Source organism: Myxocyprinus asiaticus, chromosome 11 (genome assembly GCF_019703515.2).
Source record: "Myxocyprinus asiaticus isolate MX2 ecotype Aquarium Trade chromosome 11, UBuf_Myxa_2, whole genome shotgun sequence".
Taxonomy (NCBI): domain Eukaryota; kingdom Metazoa; phylum Chordata; class Actinopteri; order Cypriniformes; family Catostomidae; genus Myxocyprinus; species Myxocyprinus asiaticus.
This window is the reverse complement of record NC_059354.1, coordinates 51,293,093-51,317,235: the sequence shown is the minus strand read 5'-3', so window position 1 is coordinate 51,317,235 and position 24,143 is coordinate 51,293,093. Positions and strand designations below refer to the sequence as shown.

General features: G+C 39.7%; 2 protein-coding genes across 3 annotated transcripts in view; one reads left to right on the top strand and one right to left on the bottom strand.

Annotated features, from left to right (window-relative positions):
* Nucleotides 1-24,143, bottom strand: part of LOC127448282 (uncharacterized) — a 384,406-nt gene that overhangs the window by 137,771 nt on the left and 222,492 nt on the right. The window lies entirely within an intron of this gene.
* The window catches only part of LOC127448239 (E3 ubiquitin-protein ligase SH3RF3-like), a 215,231-nt gene that overhangs the window by 178,024 nt on the left and 13,064 nt on the right, over nt 1-24,143 (top strand). The window contains exons 6-7 of the mRNA XM_051710631.1: nt 12,520-12,690; nt 20,062-20,312. Of these exons, the coding sequence (XP_051566591.1) occupies nt 12,520-12,690; nt 20,062-20,312 (422 nt within the window). The remainder of the gene's footprint in view (nt 1-12,519; nt 12,691-20,061; nt 20,313-24,143) is intronic.

The window sequence follows — 24,143 nt, the reverse complement described above, 5'->3', positions numbered from 1 at the left end:
ACAATCACAGGAAACAATGTATCGTGCTTCAATGTTACATTTGTGACAAAATGTAACAATCTGTGTTTGTTCTTGTGCACAGCCGACAAAGAACTAGACGTGCTGGTTGTCACAACAACAGACAGGGCTCGCTCCTGCACTGTTTTTTTGTCTGTGTTGGACTTGGGTCAAATAGATGTCTTTGGCCGCTGCAGTGGGTCTCAATGTTTTTTTAAACACCATGAGCGTTGCATTTTTAAGACTGCATGTTAACGTTTTTCAGAAGCAACACATTCATTCTGTTGCATCAAAATGCATCAAGTGTAAATGGTTCCTCGCTATTTTGCTCATGTGTTCTCTCAACAGCATTTATAGGTGCTCACAAAATAAATTGATAGCATAAATGCAGCACTGGCCTGATTGAGTTGTGATTTAGTTGTCTTTGATTTAAAGTCAAGTCAAGTGGCTTTTATTGTCATTTCAACCATATACAGCTAGTACAGTACACGGTGAAATGAAACAATGTTCCTCCAGGACCATGGTGCTACATAAAACAGCATAAAACAAACACAGAACTACATGAGACTACACAGAAATAAATAAGACCTACACATTACTACATAAAGTGCACGTGTGCAAACAGTACAAGACGGTACAATAATTGCTGAAACAGGACAATAGGCACAGTAAGAGACGGTGCAGCACTGACCAGTACACAGTTCTAGTGTGAAAGTGTCAGATAAAACCGGTAGTGCAAAAGATATAACAATATAATAGAAAATGCTGTGAATGTAAACACAACATACTATGACATAGTATTCAGCAGATAAGCTTTTACCATATATGGACATAGCAGTTATTGGGGTAGCAGCCAGGTAGAAAGTGACAAGAAATTAAATACAGTATTTTCATGAATACAGTAGCAGCAAAAAATTCGGGTAGATAATATGAAAAGGGAGTCGGATTTGAGTGTGTGTGTGTGTTTTGTCAGTCCAGTCTCTGAGTATTGAGGAGTCTGATGGCTTGGGGGAAGAAACTGTTACTCAGTGTGGCCACGAAGGCTCAAATGCTTTGGTACCTTTTTCCAGACGGAAGGAGGGTGAAGAGTTTGTGTGAGGGGTGCGTGGGGTCATCCACAATGCTGGTGGCTTTGCAGATGCAGCGTGTGGTATAAATGTCCATGATGGAGGGAAGAGAGACCCCGATGATCTTCTCAGCTGTCCTCACTATCCGGATCATAAACTAGATCATATATGGGAAGACTTATTTTCTAATGCATAGCTGTAGTTGGTAATCTATTGTTTTAGCTGCTCTGGCCTGCAGGGCTTCATATGAGGGATTTATTGGACTTTAATGAAATCAGTGTGTGTTTGAGTAGCCAAGCTGGACTCACGGTCTGGACATGGTGTAATAAAGTGCCGCTGTTGGGATTAATCAAGTGTCTCTTTCCACAAGCGTACAAACAAATGCCCACAATAGCCTCATGAAAGAGAAGCATTAGTCATTCACTCAAAACATGCACATCACACGCACACACTCTCACGAGCTCCTCTAATGCATCACTCCCTCACTGTCACACTCTGCAGTGTTACTGAATCTACCTTTAAACTTTAGTGCATCACACCACAAGCGACTTGTGATTTGAAGTAGTTCAACTACAATCAAGCTGTACTTTAAAATACAGTAGTAAGCGACACGCGGCTGTGTTACAGTGATTTCACCACTGTTAAGGGACGTTCTTAGGGACAATGCGAGTAAAGCCCCATTAACATGGTAAAATAACTGTAACACACAGTCGTGAGTGGCTTATTGCTTTTATAAAACGTCAGAAACCATGATATGATCAAATACACCAATGTTCAATAAATAGCTTCATTTATTAATGATAATAATTAAAATGCTCCTCTGTATGTTCTTGAAAACGCTCCAGGTAATATTGACTATTATAAACAGACATACCATATGTGTAAACTACTTTTAACTGGTGAGGCCTCTGCCATACTGGTTCTTTTTGCATGATGTCACTCGTGTCAAGTCGGAGCTTACAATTTGTAATTACGAGTTCAACAAGGATGTGAAGGCTTTTCCAACATGACCTGAACGCACCAATAATATACTATATAATGTGCGGTGATTGGTGGGCTTTGAACACAGCTCATCCAATCAGAATTTAGAGTTACAACTATTGTTTTATAAAAGTTCTTGGCTATCCTACAAGCTACTAACAGAAACTTTATTAGTATTAAACTACAATTAGCTTCTTTCATGATGCTTTAATTGAGCCCAATGCACATGTTTTTCAGCCGTCTGGTTTCTGGAAGTATTTTTTCATTCATTTTTTCCATAGTGAGATTGAATAAAATCCTTCATAAAAGAGTTGTGCTCCATGAACTAAAGCAACCAGCTCTGAGGTGAATCACAACATTACAAACATATTTGAAAATCAGACAAAAAGATACAAGACTGTGTACTTAACGTCTTTAATGAGGGAATGAACTACAATTTCATAATCAAATAAAAAACGGTGACAAATATAAAACTATTGATTTAAAGTTGTTGATTAAAAGTATAGAATGTACTTTATATACTGCTGCTGTATGATAATTCTGACATGAAGGCAGCATGACACACACATACACACATATGGGGAATATCCATAACATGTCAAGAAAACGTTAGACTTTAATATATTTATGGATCGTTTTTCCAAATAAGAACATCCCAAAATGTTCCAAAGGGAGATTTTGTCAAATATTGTATAGCTAAGTATAAACACACACAAACACACACACATGCACAGAGACACACAAATACACACATCACATAAACACATATCACAAAAACACACACAAACACAGATCACATAAACACACACACATTACATAAACACAAACAAACACAAACACAGATCACACAAACACAGATCACAAACACACACAAACACAGATTACATAAATACAAACAAACACAGATCACATAAACACACACGCACACACACAGAGATCACATAAACACACACAAACACAGATCACATAAACACACATAAACACACATTACATAAATACAAACAAACACAAACACAGATCACATAAACACAAACGCACACACACACACACAGAGATCACATAAACACACACAAACACAGATCACAAACACACATACATTACATAAACACAAACACACACAAATACAGATCATATAAACACAAACACACACACACACACAGATCACATAAACACAAACACACACAAACACAGATCACACAAACACACACACACACATACAGAGATCACATAAACACACACAAACACAGATCATATAAACACACATTACATAAACACAAACAAACACAAACACAGATCACATAAACACAAACACACACACACGCACACACAGATCACAAAAACACACACAAACACAGATCACATAAACACAAACACACATTACATAAATACAAACAAACACAGATCACATAAACACACAAACACACATTACATAAATACAAACAAACACAGATCACATAAACACACACACGCACACACACAGAGATCACATAAACACACATTACATAAATACAAACAAACACAAACACAGATCACATAAACACAAACGCACACAAACACAGATCACATAAACACAAACGCACACACACACACAGAGATCACATAAACACACACAAACACAGATCACAAACACACATACATTACATAAACACAAACACACACAAATACAGATCATATAAACACAAACACACACACACACACACAGATCACATAAACACAAACACACACAAACACAGATCACACAAACACACACACACACATACAGAGATCACATAAACACACACAAACACAGATCATATAAACACACATTACATAAACATAAACACAAACAAACACAAACACAGATCACATAAACACAAACACACACACACGCACACACAGATCACAAAAACACACACAAACACAGATCACATAAACACACATTACATAAACACAAACACACACAAATACAGATCACATAATCACAAACACACACACACACAGAGATCACAAACACACACAAACAGATCACATAAACACAAACGCACACACACACACACAGAGATCACATAAACACACACAAACACACATTACATAAACACGAACAAACACAGATCACATAAACACAAACACACACACACCCACACACACAGAGATCACATAAACACACACACAGAGATCACACATACACACACACAGAGAGATCACATAAACACACACAAACACAGATCACATAAACACAAACACACACACACAAATCACATAAACATACACAAACACAGATCACATAAACACACACACATTACATAAACACAAACAAACACAAACACAGATCACACAAACACAGATCACAAACACACACAAACACAGATCACATAAACACACACAAACACACATTACATAAATACAAACAAACACAAACACAGATCACATAAACACACACAAACACACATTACATAAATACAAACAAACACAGATCACATAAACACACACACGCACACACACAGAGATCACATAAACACACATTACATAAATACAAACAAACACAAACACAGATCACATAAACACAAACACACACAAACACAGATCACATAAACACACACAAACACACATTACATAAATACAAACAAACACAGATCACATAAACACACACAAACACACATTACATAAATACAAACAAACACAAACACAGATCACATAAACACAAACGCACACATTACATAGAGATCACATAAACACACACAAATACAGATCACATAAACACACACACGCACACACACAGAGATCACATAAACACAAACATCACATAAATACACACACACACACATACAGAGATCACATGAATACACATAAACACAGATCATATAAACACACATTACATAAACACAAACACACACAAACACAGATCACATAAACACAAACACACATACATGTACACACAGATCACAAAAACACACACAAACACAGATCACATAAACACACATACATTACATAAACACAAACACACACAAATACAGATCACATAAACACAAACACACACACACACAGATCACATAAACACAAACACACACACACACACAGGGATCACATAAACACACACAAACACACATTACGTAAACACGAATAAACACAGATCACATAAACACAAACACACACACACCCACACACACAGAGATCACATAAACACACACACAGAGATCACACATACACACACACAGAGAGATCACATAAACACACACAAACACAGATCACATAAACACAAACACACACACATAAATCACATAAACACACACAAACACAGATCACATAAACACACACACATTACATAAACACAAACAAACACAAACATAGATCACACAAACACACACACAGATATCACATAAACACACACAAACACAGATCACATAAACACACATTACATAAACACAAACACACACACACACAGAGATCACATAAACACACAAACACACATTACACAGATACACACAAACACACATCACATAAACACACACACGCACACACACAGAGATCACATAAACACACATTACATAAATACAAACAAACACAAACACAGATCACATAAACACACATACATTACATAAACACAAACACACACAAATACAGATCACATAAACACAAACACACACACACACAGATCACATAAACACAAACACACACACACACAGGGATCACATAAACACACACACACATTACGTAAACATAAACACAGATCACATAAACACAAACACACACACGCACACACACAGAGATCACATAAACACACACAAACACAGATCACATAAACTCACACACATTACATAAACACAAACACACACAAACACAGATCACATAAACAAACACACATGCACACACAGATCACATAAACACACACACACACACGCACACAGAGAGATCACATAAACACAAACACACACAAATACAGATCACATAAACACAAACACACACACACACACACAGATCACATAAACACAAACACACACAAACACAGATCACACAAACACACACACACATACAGAGATCACATAAACACACACAAACACAGATCACACAAACACACACACACATACAGAGATCACATAAACACACACAAACACAGATCACATAAACACACATTACATAAACACAAACAAACACAAACACAAATCACATAAACACAAACACACACGCACACACAGATCACATAAACACACACAAACACAGATCACATAAACACACATTACATAAACACAAACAAACACAAACACAGATCACATAAACAAACACACATGCACACACAGATCACATAAACACACACAAACACAGATCACATAACCACACACACATTACATAAACACAAATACAGATCATATAAACACAAACACACACACACAGAGATCACATAAACACATAAACACAGATCACATAACCACACACACATTACATAAACACAAACACACACAAATACAGATCACATAAACGCACACACACAGAGATCACATAAACACACACAGAGAGATCACATAAACACACACACACACACACACACAGAGATCATATAAACACAAACACACACACGCACACACACACAGAGATCACATAAACACATAAACACAGATCACATAACCACACACACATTACATAAACACAAACACACACAAATACAGATCACATAATCACAAACACACACACACAGAGAGATCACATAAACACACACACACACACACAGAAATCACATAAACACAAACACACACACGCACACACAGAGATCACATAAACACACACACATTACATAAACACAAACACACACAAATACAGATCACATAAACACATACACACACACACACACACACACACACAGAGATCACATAAACACACAAACACAGTTCACATAAACACACACACACACACACACACACACACACACACACAGAGATCACATAAACACACACAAACACAGATCACATAAACACACACACACATTACATAAACACAAACACACACAAACACAGATCACATAAACACAAACACACACGCACACACAGATCACATAAACACACACAAACACAGATCACATAAACACACATTACATAAACACAAACAAACACAAACACAGATCACATAAACACACACACACACAGAGATCACATAAACACACACACACAGAGAGATCACATAAACACAAACACACACAAATACAGATCGCATAAACACAAACACACACACACAGATCACATAAACACAAACACACACAAACACAGATCACATAAACACACACACACACACACACACAGAGATCACATAAACACACACAAACACAGATCACATAAACACACACACACATTACATAAACACAAACACACACAAACACAGATCACATAAACACACACACATTACATAAACACAAACACACACAAACACAGATCACATAAACACATACACACACACAGAGAGAGATCACATAAACACACACAAACACAGATCACATAAACACACATTACATAAACACAAACACACACAAACACAGATCACATAAACACACACACACACACACACAGAGATCACATAAACACACACAAACACAGATCACATACACACACATTACATAAACACAAACACACATGCAAACACAGATCACATAAACACACATACACACACGCACACGCAGAGATCACATAAACACACACAAACACAGATCACATAAACACACACAAACACAAACACAGATCACATAAACACACACACACACACACACACACACACACACACACAGAGATCACATAAACACACGCACACACACACACACCCAGAGATCACATAAACACAAACACACATGCACACAAAGATCACATAAACACACACACACACACACACACACACAGAGATCACATAAACACACACACACACAGAGATCACATAAACACACACACATTACATAAACACAAACAAACACAAACACAGATCACATAAACACACACACACACACAGAGATCACATAAACACACGCACACACACACACACACAGAGATCACATAAACACAAACACACATGCACACAAAGATCACATAAACACACACACACACACACACAGAGAGATCACATAAACACACACACACACAGAGATCACATAAACACACAAACACAGATCACATAAACACACAAACACAGATCACATAAACACACAAACACAGATCACATAAACACACACACATTACATAAACACAAACACACACACAGAGAGAGATCACATAAACACACACAAACACAGATCACATAAACACACATTACATAAACACAAACACACACAAACACAGATCACATAAACACATACACACACACAGAGAGAGATCACATAAACACACACAAACACAGATCACATAAACACACATTACATAAACACAAACAAACACAAACACAGATCACATAAACACACACACACCCAGAGATCACATAAACACAAACACACATGCACACAAAGATCACATAAACACACACACACACACACACACACACAGAGATCACATAAACACACACACACACAGAGATCACATAAACACACACACATTACATAAACACAAACAAACACAAACACAGATCACATAAACACACACACACACACAGAGATCACATAAACACACGCACACACACACACACACACAGAGATCACATAAACACAAACACACATGCAAACAAAGATCACATAAACACATACACACACAGAGAGAGAGATCACATAAACACACACAAACACAGATCACATAAACACAAACACACACGCACACACAGATCACATAAACAGACACAAACACAGATCACATAAACACAAACACACACGCACACACAGATCACATAAACACACAAACACAGATCACATAAACACACATTACATAAACACAAACAAACACAAACACAGATCACATAAACACACACACACACACAGAGATCACATAAACACACGCACACACACACACACACAGAGATCACATAAACACAAACACACATGCACACAAAGATCACATAAACACACACACACACACACACACACACACACACAGAGATCACATAAACACACACACACACAGAGATCACATAAACACACAAATACAGATCACATAAACACACACACATTACATAAACACAAACACACACAAACACAGATCACATAAACACACACACACACACACACACACACACACAGCATGATGTCTGTCAACACCAGTTGTGCAGTTATTTCAGGTATCAGGGTGAGCGTGTGACCGGACAGAAATGTTTCTTAACTCGGCTGTATCAACCTGGCAACCACCTCTAACAGTCCATCACAATCGCCCGCTGTTTCCATAGTTACCATACCTGTTAACCTATCAGCAGACTCCCGGGTCGCTGCGGTGAGAACGCCACATGTTCCTCTGGTTTCTAGATGGTAGTTGGATTCATTGGAGGAAAAAAACCATCTGATGGTGGTGTTTTATTCTCTGCGCTCTGTCAGGAGCGATTAGAGTCTGCAGCTCGACAAACAAAACATTGTGCTTCCCTCGGGTGACAAACCCTGACGGAGAATTGCATTTTCATGCCCTCTTTTGTAAAGGAGGGTTTGTTTTCTTCTCGATATCTCTGTTATCTGCAGAGATGTTTTTCTCTTTTTTTGTTTAGTTGTGTTGAATTCTACAGAATAGATTTAAACATGGTAGAGCTGGGCTGTATGATGGTATATACAGTCCAGTCTGCACCCGTTTCCTGAACGCAGAAGTGTCCCCTGATTCATACTGGAAGCCTGTTTTTGTTTTTACAGTCTCCAGTGTTTTCACTCACATCAGTTTACAGTATAGCGGATAATTTGACGTTTAGCATGTTATATTTGTATTAATTGCCAAACAAACAAAACTGTAACTCCATAGTGCCGATACTTTACATAGTGGTGATGACCGTGTTTTGACAGCGCCTCACCTGAGTGGGTAAATGACATAAAGTGAGGCCCAAGGTTAATTACGTTGATATCATGAACTACTTTGAGTTCATTTTTACTCTAACTAACACTTAAATGGTTTAGGGCTGTCATGATTACTCGATTTAATTCGATTACTTGATAAAAAAAAAATCATAGGTTACAAAATTGCCGAATCGACAAATTGAAAATAAGGCGGAAGTGATGCAGTCCACGGGCGAGTGTGAACACATAACGACAAGAGGTGTCGGCTGTGTGTCAGTGCTTCACTTATGATTTAAAAACAATGCGGGACCTAAAAAATCCATAACATCACTTCAGCAATGCAACAACACAGACCCGCTGAACACAGCGCAGTAATTTCAGACTGCGTGCGATTTGCGGTGCTGCGTCCAGATGCGTGAGAGAAGTTGAGCTTTTCGTTGCCACATGCAGGGCCATAGCTAGTGGGGTGAAAGGTGATAATGATTCTAGGGGCCCAAAAGTCCACAACAAATTCTAAACTGTGTTTTTAATAAGAAAGGGCCCAGAGCAATATACAGTCAGGGGGCTCTGCGCTGAACTCAGCAAAAAATATATTGGAATGCACTCTAAACCTTTTTATCTACACAATCGTTTGCAATTTAGGCTTTTATGAAGCAACATAAAATAACGTCACGAAAAAGACGTCCTTCGGACTTGATTAAAGTCGCACACACGCAGTTACGGAGGCAAACACATTCTGATCAATAAATCAGACCGAGTTCTGTGTTAATTATTGTTAATAAGGCACATAAATAATTACCATTTGAATGTAAATGCAAGCCTTCTCCTTATGTACATTTTCAGATTGCAATGCCCCACTTCCGGTAAATATTGTATAGTTTATGGCCATTACAGGTAAAACTCAATCTGGGAATCCAGAGGACTTTATTTACTGAATAAAACTGCAGGTCAGGGGTCTGGGTATCTCAGCGAGTATTGACGCTGACTATCACACCTGGAGTCGTGAGTTTGAATCCAGGGTGTGCTGAGTGACTCCAGTCAGGTCTCCTAAGCAACCAAATTGGCCCGGTTGCTAGGGAGGGTAGAGTCACATGGGGTAACCTCCTCGTGGTCGCTATAATGTGGTTCTCGCTCTCGGTGGGACGCGTGGTGAGATGTGTGTGGATGCTGCGGAGAATAGCGTGAAGTCTCCACACGCCCTACGTCTCCGCGGTAACGCACTCAACAAGCCACGTGATAAGATGTGCAACTGAGATTCGTCCTCCGTCACCCGGATTGAGGCGAGTCACTACACCACCACGAGGACTAAGAGCGCATTGGGAATTGGGCATTCCAAATTGGGGAGAAAATAAAATAAATAAATAATTAAATAAGTAAAACCGCAGGTCTGTATGCTGTCAGTCAAAGCTCAGCGTGAGTCCCACAAACACAATATAAAACTTATACAGTTTTATTACAGTTTTACTCAGTAAGGAACTGAATTTCCAGAAGCTTAAGGGTATTTTACACGGTATGTGGCAAGTATGTTACACAAGTGCAACAATGCCCGCAACTGACTGAATGCAAGAGTGAAAACATGTATCTCACATGATTATATAAATATTGTATTCTGTTTTGCATGCAAGTGATAGTTAAGAAAATAACAAACATATAAAATGGCTTTTATATCTATATAAAATAGTTTATCCATGTGTATAACTCATAACCTCAAGCTTTAGATATTGTGTGCACAATTGTTTTGTTGTTGTTATTCAGTCATAAAATACATCAAAACTGAGGCTAATGAATGCATTTTAGCCAAACGTGACTTCACCTCATCAACTTTATGCAATCTAAGTTATTAAAAAAAAAAATCTGATTACTCGATTAATCATCAGAATAATTGTTATATTACTCGATTACCAAAATAATCGATAGTGACAGCCCTAAAGTTGTTGTCGTTCTCCATCTGGATCGATTTTACATTGTTTCTTATGGAGATCAGAACCAGAAAACAGTCCAGCGGCGATCAGAATCTTCATGGCACTGCCCAGTGGGTTGCTCAGGAAAACTGTGGAGCACATGTATATTGCATTAGATGTAGTGTATATGTTCAAATGTGTTAAATGGAGCAGAGAGTCCTGCACTCATATTGGGAGCTGAAAACAGGATCAAATTAATCTTTAAAAAAAAAAAACATGGTACTCTGCAGACGCTGCCCGCATCTGACCCTCGAACCATCTTTTTGTGGCACGCCTGATGTTGTCATCATGTGCATGAATTTTGAGGTGTCAGTTTTCAAAAGCATTTACGTAAATTTTCAGTGGAGGAAAAGATGCCGCAAATGGATGAAAAGAGAATAAATTATGCAACAAAGATGCAAATATAATTCTGCTTTATATTAAGCTGCTTTATGTAACATGAGTGTGTTGTCGATCTGCGCGTGATGCAACTGGTGTCGGGTGGGAATCTAAACTGCTTCGTGGCACCTAGACTTTCCAAAGTCGAGCAGCTCTGCTCTAATAGCTACTGTATTTAACATTTAATAGAACACAGTGTGATCTTCCTCATGAATATTCCTCTGTTTTCCCGCAGCTATCTGGCGATGTATGCGTACAAGCCTCAGAAAGCCGATGAGCTGGAGTTGAGGAAGGGTGAGATGTACCGCGTCATGGAGAAGTGTCAGGACGGATGGTTTAAGGGAACGTCGCTGCGCTCTGGAGCATCTGGAGTTTTCCCTGGAAACTACGTCACAACTGTCTCCAGGTGAGAGAACTCAATACAGACGGAGATGAGAAATGAAACTTGAACACAAATGAAGAACCGATTTGTCAGCTGCACTGTATAAATGAATTAATGTGGCAGAAGTGCAGTTTCACCTTCCCATTCATACTATACAGCAGTGGTGATGGAGGGGGGCATGGAAGACTGCCCCGTTCTGAAATCACTTTCACACATTCCAGAAATTGGTGGCATTACAGGCAAGAACCAGTGTGCGCAATTTCATTTCCTCCGCCTTTTTCTCACTTGCCACTGCAGCGTGTCTTGTGCGCGCAGCTCTCGACGGCCTGATGAGTTTATAATTATGTGCTATCAGGTGCGCTCACAGCTGCGCAAATGTAAACAAAAACATTTTCATGTGCACTCCAGTTTCAAATGGGTGAAGAGGTTAATAACTTGATTAATGAATTTATTTCAGTCTGTTCCTCACACAACACTATCATATGGCTTCAGAAGAATTGAAATATAATGGACGGCCTTTATGATGCTTTTATGTGCTTCTGGAGCTTGACAGTCAAAATCACGATCCTCTCATCCCTCATTCGTGTGTTTGTGGATGAAAAAAGTCATGCTGGTTTTGAACGACGATGGTGAGTAAATGAAGGCAGAAATTGTCATTTTTGGGTGAGCTGTTATATCAACATTGCTGCTGCTGCAGTATCACTTATTATTTATTCTGTTTTTAGATGCTTTACAAGTACAGTATTTAGGCATTATTAAAATGTTTTATGTATTTTTGTAACAAAGAAAGTGTACAGAAAATAATAGAACAATGTAGGCCTAGTGACAAACAGTTCATTTAGATTATTTTGTAACTTTATTTAGCAAAAAAGTGAAAACTGAAAGAACTCATTTCATTGTTTTTATTATAAACCTTTTTTGTGTCATGAAGTAAAAATAATGTAGTTAGTCTTTTAGAAGTGTATATATTTATATATAAACTTGAAACTTGACTTTTTTCATCAGATTATGGGGTGGAGGGTGCAAAAGGGGGGCATGGCAAAAAAATTGAGAACCACAGCTATACAGTATACTTTGATTTCCATATTATTTATGTTTTAATATTTGAGTTAAAATACTAAATCATGGTAAAAATGCAAATGTTTACATTTTTACCATGTCATCCATCTTCTGATATGAAAAAATGGCAATTTATGAAGAAATGTACCAGGTGGGGGGCCTGTGTATCTCAGCGAGTAAAGACGCTGACTGCCACCCCTGGAGTCGTGAGTTTGAATCCAGGGCGTGCTGAGTGACTCCAGCCAGGTCTCCTAAGCAACCAATTGGCCTGGTTGCTAGGGAGGGTAGAGTCACATGGGGTAACCTCATCGTTGTTGCTATAATGTGGTTCGTTCTCGGTGGGGCGTGTGGTGAGTTGTGCGTGGATGCCGTGGTGGATGGCGTGAAGCCTCCACATGCGCTATGTCTCTGCGGTAATACGCTCAACAAGTCACGTGATAAGATGCGCGGATTGACGGTCTCAGACGTGGAGGCAACTGAGATTCGTCCTCCGCCACCCGGATTGAGGCGAGTCACTACGCCACCACGAGGACTTAGAGCGCATTGGGAATTGGGCATTCCAAATTGGGGAGAAAATCCAAAAACAAAACAAAAAAACAAAGAAATGTTCCAGGTGTTTCCTCAGTTTTTCCTTTGTCTAATCAAAATGTTTCAAACTTAAAATGGGAATATTGTTTTTTAATTTGTGATGAATTTGTAGTTTTTTCCCCCATGTCCACAATATCACTTTTCATCCTTTTAGTCTTTTGTAAAATCCCTTTAACTAGCAAACATCAGTTCCTTATTGACATCATCCTCCAAGAAGTGACATCATTTTGGTGGGAAAATAAATGCACAAACATCAGTATTCATCCTGTTTGATAACATTATTCAAATGTGTGTGCTCTTATCAAAATGTCAATTTTGGGGGGCCTGGGTATCTCAGCAAGTATTGACGCTGACTATCACACCTGGAGTCATGAGTTTGAATTCAGGGTGTGCTGAGTGACTCCAGACAGGTCTCCTAAGCAACCAAATTGGCCCGGTTGCTAGGGAGGGTAGAGTCACATGGGGTAACATCCTCGTGGTCGTGATTAGTGGTTCTTGCTCTCAATGGGGCGTGTGGTGAGTTGTGTGTGGATTGTGTAGAGTAGCATGAGCCTCCACATGCTGTGAGTCTCCGCGGTGTCATGCACAACGAGTCACGTGATCAGATGCACGGATTGACGGTCTCAGAAGCGGAGGCAACTGAGACTTGTCCTCCACCACCCGGATTGAGGCAGGTAACCGTGCCACCACGAGGACCTACTAAGTAGTGGGAATTGAGCATTCCAAATTGGGAGAAAAGGGGATTTGTTTTTGATTTTTTCAATTTTAAAAAATACACTACACGTTGACACCGTCAATCCCTCACTGAGCATTAGCTAAATTTAGTTCTTTATTTCCATCCTGTTCGTTTTCATACGATTGTCTAAATAATCAAGTTATAATTAATTGTCTGAGTTTGACCAAAGCATATTTCTGAAATTCTGCTATAACCCTTTATAAAAATTCTTCCTAATACTACAACACTGATTCTTTTTTAAATGTACTTATAATTTATTTACAATGGTTAATGTATAATGTTATTTAGAATATTAAGATAAAGTTGTAAATGTTGTGGCACGAGTGCAAAAATAGTGCAAATATTTGTATGAGAGGCTTATTTTCACAACTCACACAGTATTAAACTGTTGCTGTTTCCTCATGAACGCGCGTGTCCAGAATGCATTAAAAGCACAACTAAACTGAATCAACTTGAATCACAAATAGCAAAAGGAAAATGCTTTTCCTGCAGGTTTTCACAGCACAATGTGATTCTTATCGCCGGCTGAAGTCATAAATCAGGTCAGCGGCGTGCAGGTGCGTTTTAAATGCGTGCCCTTTAATGATGAGAGTTGAGAAGGTGAAATTGTGCTGCCGCCACACTGATGAGAATAAATAGCCGACGCATTCTAGCTGCAGGGCTGCAGAGTGATTAACATGCTGCTGTGTGCAGAGAGTCTCCAGCGATTCAGCAGTGAAAGAATCTATAGTGAGTGGATATTCAGGGTTTAGAACAGACATCTGTGAATGTGTGTGGACCTGTCGTCTGTAAGGATTGCGAATTGTAAGGAATTTAACTATTCGGTTCCATTAAAGATTCTTTGAGTATTTTTGAGGAAGAAATATGCCCTCAGCAAGTCACACATGACAAATTCAATGACTTTGGGGTCAGAACATTTTTGATTCACTAAATCTGATATTAACTTTAAAATAATAAGAGTCATTCATTCGAGAGGAAGCACTGTGTGTTTCACGCTGTTGATTCAAAAGAACCAGTTAATTAGAGTGATTCGTTCGGGAATCAGACTTCTCTGGTCACGCTGTGTGTTTCACGCTGTTGATTCAAAAGAACCAGTTCATTAGAGTGATTCGTTCGGGAATCAGACTTCTCTGGTCACGCTGTGTGTTTCACGCTGTTGATTCATAAGAACCAGTTCATTAGAGTGATTCATTCGGGAATCAGACTTCTCTGGTCACGCTGTGTGTTTTACGCTGTTGATTCAAAAGAACCAGTTCATTAGAGTGATTCGTTCGGGAATCAGACTACTCTGGTCACGCTGTGTTTTACGCTGTTGATTCAAAAGAACCAGTTCATTAGAGTGATTCATTCGGGAATCAGACTAATCTGGTCACGCTGTGTGTTTCACGCTGTAGATTCAAAAGAACCAGTTCATTAGAGTGATTCGTTCGGGAATCAGACTCCTCTGGTCACGCTGTGTTTCACGCTGTTGATTCATAAGAACCAGTTCATTAGAGTGATTCGTTCAAGAATCAGACTACACTGGTCACGCTGTGTGTTTCACGCTGTAGATTCAAAAGAACCAGTTCATTAGAGTGATTCGTTCAAGAATCAGACTACACTGGTCACGCTGTGTGTTTCACGCTGTAGATTCAAAAGAACCAATTCATTAGAGTGATTCGTTCGGGAATCAGACTAATCTGGTCACGCTGCGTGTTTCACGCTGTAGATTCAAAAGAACCAGTTCATTAGAGTGATTCGTTCGGGAATCAGACTACTCTGGTCACGCTGTGTTTTACGCTGTTGATTCAAAAGAACCAGTTCATTAGAGTGATTAGTTCGGGAATCAGACTAATCTGGTCACGCTGCGTGTTTCACGCTGTAGATTCAAAAGAACCAGTTCATTAGAGTGATTCGTTGGGGAATCAGACTACACTGGTCACGCTGTGTGTTTCACGCTGTAGATTCAAAAGAACCAGTTCATTAGAGTGATTCGTTCGGGAATCAGACTACTCTGGTCACGCTGTGTTTTACGCTGTTGATTCAAAAGAACCAGTTCATTAGAGTGATTCGTTCGGGAATCAGACTAATCTGGTCACGCTGCGTGTTTCACGCTGTAGATTCAAAAGAACCAGTTCATTAGAGTGATTCATTCAGGAATCAGACTACTCTGGTCACGCTGTGTTTCACGCTGTTGATTCATAAGAACCAGTTCATTAGAGTGATTCGTTCAGGAATCAGACTACACTGGTCACGCTGTGTGTTTCACGCTGTAGATTCAAAAGAACCAGTTCATTAGAGTGATTCATTCGGGAATCAGACTACACTGGTCACGCTGTGTGTTTCATGCTGTTGATTCAAAAGAACCAGTTCATTAGAGTGATTCGTTCGGGAATCAGACTTCTTTGGTCACGCTGTGTTTCACGCTGTTGATTCATAAGAACCAGTTCATTAGAGTGATTCGTTCAAGAATCAGACTACACTGGTCACGCTGTGTGTTTCACGCTGTATATTCAAAAGAACCAGTTCATTAGAGTGAGTCGTTCGGGAATCAGACTCCTCTGGTCACGCTGTGTTTCACGCTGTTGATTCATAAGAACCAGTTCATTAGAGTGATTCGTTCAAGAATCAGACTACACTGGTCACGCTGCGTGTTTCATGTTGTAGATTCAAAAGAACCAGTTCATTAGAGTGATTCGTTCGGGAATCAGACTACACTGGTCACGCTGTGTGTTTCACGCTGTAGATTCAAAAGAACCAGCTCATTAGAGTGATTCATTCGGGAATCAGACTACTCTGGTCACGCTGTGTTTTACGCTGTTGATTCAAAAGAACCAGTTCATTAGAGTGATTCGTTCGGGAATCAGACTAATCTGGTCACGCTGCGTGTTTCACGCTGTAGATTCAAAAGAACCAGTTCATTAGAGTGATTCATTCGGGAATCAGACTAATCTGGTCACGCTGTGTTTCACGCTGTAGATTCAAAAGAACCAGTTCATTAGAGTGATTCGTTCAGGAATCAGACTACACTGGTCACGCTGTGTGTTTCACGCTGTAGATTCAAAAGAACCAGTTCATTAGAGTGATTCGTTCGGGAATCAGACTACTCTGGTCACGCTGTGTTTTACGCTGTTGATTCAAAAGAACCAGTTCATTCGAGTGATTCTTTCGGGAATCAGACTACACTGGTCACGCTGCGTGTTTCACGCTGTAGATTCAAAAGAACCAGTTCATTAGAGTGATTCGTTCGGGAATCAGACTACTCTGGTCACGCTGTGTGTTTCACGCTGTAGATTCAAAAGAACCAGCTCATTAGAGTGATTCATTCGGGAATCAGACTACTCTGGTCACGCTGTGTTTCACGCTGTTGATTCAAAAGAACCAGTTCATTAAAGTGATTCGGTCGGGAATCAGACTTCTCTGGTCACGCTGTGTTTCACACTGTTGATTCAAAAGAACCAGTTCATTAGAGTGATTCGTTCGGGAATCAGATTACACTGGTCACGCTGTGTGTTTCATGTTGTAGATTCAAAAGAACCAGCTCATTATAGTGATTCGTTCAGGAATCAGACTACACTGGTCACGCTGTGTGTTTCATGCTGTAGATTCAAAAGAACCGACTCATAAGAGTCATTCATTTGGGAGTCAGACTACAATGGTCACGATGTGTGTGTTGCGCTGTATTTTAAAAGAACTGGCTCATAAGATTCATTTGTTTGGGAATCATACTGCACTGGTTATGCTCTGTTTCCTGCAGTGTATATTCAAATGAACCGACTCATAAGAGTAATTCATTTGGGAATCAGATTACACTGGCCGCACTGTGTTTCATGCTGTAGATTCAAGAGAACCAGCTCCTAAGAGTCATTCGTTTGAGAATCAGACAGTACTGGTCACACTGTGTGTTTCTGTCAGAGTATTTGAGTATGGTGTTCTGTCCACGTTGGCAAAAAATGCATGTTCAAGAACCGTTCATGAACCAAAGTCATACGGTTCCAGTATTATTGTTTTTTAAATGTTACCAGTTCCAAATAATAACCGAATCGTGACTCCTAACCCTAGTGATGTACTAAAATATTACGCCACAAGTGGCCATGCATTACAGAGATTTTACCATGGGAATATTCTTTGTGTTGAACTCCATTGCTATATAAATTTAAATCTGTCACTCACAGTGGAGTTTCTCATTATTCAGTGCCATCATCACAAGTTACCCCTGATTCTTTGCAACTTCAAAAACACCTGAAATATAAAAATATTCTGTGATGCTATGAGCTGTAAATGTCTGTGTTCCCAGTATAAAAGTCTCGAGTCTCAGCTGTAGAATGCTCTGGAAACTGTCATCGGCAGAGCTCTTATTCCAGGAATGTTCTGGAAATGTGCAAACACTCTCGGCTCAGGATAATGAGTGTTCGATGACGTGCTTTTCTCCCAGAGAGTGTTTGTGTGTTTAGAGACAGGTGGAGTTGTGTTAGCGTCTGTACACATTAAAGCTCTGAGCTGCAGGGATTCATTGTCTCTCAGATGGAGCATGAGGTGGGTTTGGGTAAAAACGTGATGTGTTTCATTTAGATGAAATGATGTGAAGAATTCAGCGCTCTAAAGACTCGTCCCTCTTTCTTTGAAGGCTGTCATGTTTATCAGCTCCATTGTGCTTGAATCTGCACAGACCTAAAGTCTGTTATTTAGGTCAAGGAAATGCATGTACTTATGCTTTTAAATGTAAGACACAGTGCCCATTAAATACCCAAAGACAGTGCAGTAAGGGGCCGTTCACACAAGCTTTGTCATGCCAGCATAGTTAAAGCGGTTCCAATTCTGTGCAGTTCTGCATGCGCAGATTCCGTCCTTCTGTAACTCTTTTCTCTTGACTTGCATCTAAAGGCTGTTAGATATAATGTAGTGCAGTCAGGAGCAGTACTTTTAAATATGGATCTCATGTGGTTCCTCAGCACAGCTTGCAGTTGCATTACCATGCAGAGCATGTTGATGATGCAGATGTGTCTGCGTGTTTTATGAATGTGTCTCCGCAGGGCTCCGTTTGCAGTCGGGCAGACGCGTGCTTGTCTCTCAGGAACGGCTCAGGTGTCTAAGGTGACCCCTGGATCTCCGGGCTCCGCGGGGCCCTCGAGTCCCGTCTTGTTGGCGTCTGCGTCTCGATCCAGCACGCCGCTGTCCAGCCCGTCCTCACCGCAGCTGCAACCAGCAGCTGTCCACCTGAAGAACTGTCTGCGCCTGTCCAGTCAGCAAACTGTCAATCAAGCGCGCTCCGCCATGCAGTTAGGTGAGTTCCTGCGGGTGCTTAAAAAGTTGTGTCATAAAAATGTCTTAAATTCAGTTTTTTTTTTTTAAGTCTCAATTATCATTTGAAGAGGTCTTCAGTTTGGGGACAAAAAGACATCGTGATCTGGTCTAATGTGAATATTAAAATGCAAAAGGCTTAGATTTAATTAAATATGTTGTCTGTGGGGCCTGGGTAGCTCAGTGGTAAAGACGCTGGCTACCACCCCTGGAGTTCGCTAGTTCGGTATTTCGAATCCCAGGGCGTGCTGAGTGGCTCCAGCCAGGTCTCCTAAGCAACCAAATTGGCCCGGTTGCTAGGTAGGGTAGAGTCACATGGGGTAACCTCCTCATGGTCGCTATAATGTGGTTCGTTCTCGGTGGGGCGCGTGGTGAGTTGAGCGGTGGATGTCGTGAAGCCTTCACACGCACTACATCTCCGTGGTAACGCGCTCAACAAGTCAAGTGGTAAGATGCGCGGGTTGATGGTCTCAGACACGGAGGCAACTGAGATTCATCCTCCGCCACCCGGATTGAGGCGAGTCACTACGCCACCACAAGGACTTAAAATTGCACTGGGAATTGTGCATTCCAAATTGGGTTCCAATATATTGTCTGTATGCGCTGTGTGCTTCAAAGTGAAGATGCACATGCTCCAAGCACACAGAGCTCATGATACAGTATTTCCTGCAGTTTCAGAGTGGTTCAAAATCAGTGATAATACTGTTGATAAATTATGGCACACATTTTTGTATGATAGTGTTTACTTTATAGTATCCCTCGTGTATTTTGGGCTTGTTTAGTTAAAAGTGTCTCGTTATGCACCATTTTTTCCCTGGTTATTACTGGTATTTTGGTTGCACAATAAACTGCATGAAGGATTTCATTCAGTTTTGGTTGCTTGTTGCCTCAATGTCTTGGCCAACCTGTCGAAGTAAGGAAATTATATATATATATTTTTTTTTAACATATTCATTATATTAATTGAATTGGTTATTTGCTTTGTCATTATTAGCAATATCTGTACACCTCTAATTGCATGTATTGATATATTTGCACATAAACAAAATTGCATATAATATATACACTATATATATACAGTGTGTGTGTGTGTGTATATATGATTAAATATAATTCTGTTTAAATTCAGTTTATTAAAATGTAAAAAAAAATATTTTTTTTAAATTGCAAAACATGTCTTGAGTATTTTAAACTTGCAGATACTCTGTTTTGCTGAAAAGCAGATTTACAAGTTTAAAGGCCTTGTTAAATGTGTGCCTGTTTCAGTAAAATAATCTGTGATAAATTATTTATCTTAAGGTTGTGTTGGTTTGTTCTGGTATCAGCAAAATAAACTCTGCAGCAACCCTGAACAGTGTCCGCCCACTTTTTCAGCCATCTTGGTTTCCGGAAGTATTTTTCCCATTAACTTCTTCTATAGCGATTTCATAAAATCCATCATAAAAGAGTTGTGCGCCATGAACCAAACCAACCAGCTCTGAGGTGAATCAAAACATCACAGACTTTGATTTCAAGCAAAAAAACGATTTGAAAATCAGACAAAAAGACAAAGATACAAGACTGTGTACCTAACGTCTTTAATGAGGAATGAACTACAATCCCATGAAGCATTGCGAATGATGCAATCGAATAAAATTTTTTAGATTGATTTAAAGTTGTTGATTATAAATATTCAAGCAATATATTTACATTTTATTGCAAAATATTCAGATATAATAAGTATTTTGAGAGTGTAGGGAGAGCGAACAGTGCATCATGGGAGTGGGCGGAGCTGCAGAGCTCTTTTGATGCAATTCTCTGATTGGTGGATCTCTCTTTAGGATTATGGGTAGTGTAGTTCTTCATCAGAAGCATGTACCATCAATTAACAACCTCAGAGCTCACGGTAGATCTGTCTTTAAAGTTCAGAAGCTATCGTTAATAATTAAAATTTATGTGATTTTTACTTCCAGAACCAGAATGTTGCCCTCTATGGTTGTGATTGATGTGGAAATTTGGGCTGCCGTATGTTGATTCTTTAAATTTTCTGATGTCTGAAGTCAAAGTATTTCAGAATGAGTCATTTTTGCAGTTTAGTTTCAATAAATGCACTTTTTTTTTCACTAGGGAGGAACTTTAGATCTGAAGGTTTCAGTATGTTTTTAAAGTGCAATTCACTCTTTATATGAGAATGATGGAAACATTATAGTTGTTTCCGCACAAAATGTTGCTGATTTAAATGCCTGCGAGATTTTGTGTTTCTTCATAAAGTGTTTTGCAGAGCTGTCATGTATTTCATTGGTTGTATAGATGCACATTAATATCTCAGATTGCACACACACACACATGCTGCATTGCAGAGGGCAATAGTCATCATTCCACAGCATGTGTGTTCAACTCTTTTATAAGTGTGTGTCAGCACTGTGGCATTGAGGCGTGTTAACGTGACGCATTCTATAACCTATTCAGGTCAGATTGGCTGTGGCGGTGTGTTGGTGAAAGACATATTAGCGAGGTAAAAGAGCTTGTTAAAGCGTTTTACAGCTCAGATGCGACGTCTGTTGTAATGAATGCCTCGCCGCCTTGTGCTGCCAGTAATTGCTGGGTTGCATTCTTGTCAGTTCTTGAACTTTGAAGAACAGCGCATAGCTCATCGAGCAGCGAAATTCTCCAGCCGAATGTTAAGCCAGTGTTGAAATAAAGGACACAATTTCAGAAGCGATGATGGCTACTAATTAGGGCTCTTCAGTAGTTTTTTATGATGTGGTGATATGCGTTTTGACATGGTAGTTGTATTTGGGCTGCCAAAGCAAAAGTTCTCCACAAAATAAGCATTCTGTCATAATTTATTCACCCTGATGCCATTCCAAACCCACATGACTTTCTTTTTTCATTGCAACACAAAGGGAGAAACAGTTGCACGTCAAGATGCATTTTACTAGGTTTGATGTCAGTGTAACCACATGAGCTTGATTCTTGTGTGCCTCATAACTGAATGTCACACACCAAGTTTAAACAAATGTACGTGCAAACTAAAGCTGTGGTGGAGGAGAAGATTTTCATACTATCATATGACTTCAGAAGACTTGAAATAGACCTTATTCATGCTAGCACTATCTTTTATTTGTAACAGGAATGAAAACGAGGCTGTGAGGGACAGACTTAACATCTCTTCAACAGCACGCACGGTATAAATCTGTATAAAGCTCTTAGATCCCATCTGATTTTCCACAACTGGAAAATGTCTGGAGTTTTTTGTGTACTGGATGTTCTTGGGAAAAAAATGTATGTTTTGTCCGTGGAATGATCCAAAAACAGTTTAATCTTTTTAAAAAATGGCACTGCTGTGAGTACAGTCTATATAGCAAGCAGGCTTGGGATTGATGAACTGTGTCAGCAGCTCCTGTGGCAGGTTGAACTTCCTCAGCTGGCGAAGGAAGTACAACCTCTGCTGAGCCTTCTTCACAATGGAGTCCATATGGGTGTCCCACTTCAGGTCCTGTGAGATGGTAGTGCCCAGGAACCTGAATGACTCCTGCTGCCACAGTGCTTTTTAGAATGGTGAGGGGGGAGTGCGGGGGGATTTCTCCTGAAGTCCACAGTCATCTCCACTGTTTTGAGTGTGTTCAGCTCAAGGTTGTTGTGACCACACCAACCTCCCGTCTGTATGCTGACTCGTCACCATCGCAGATGAGGCCGTCAAAAGTCCCGGATGTGAGTTTCCCCAGTCTCGTTAGCTGCTGCCTATCTGTCAGAAAGCTGGTGATCCATCAATAGATTGTGGTTGGCACGGTTGGCACTGGGTCAGTTTGGTTGAGAGAAGATCAGGCATGAT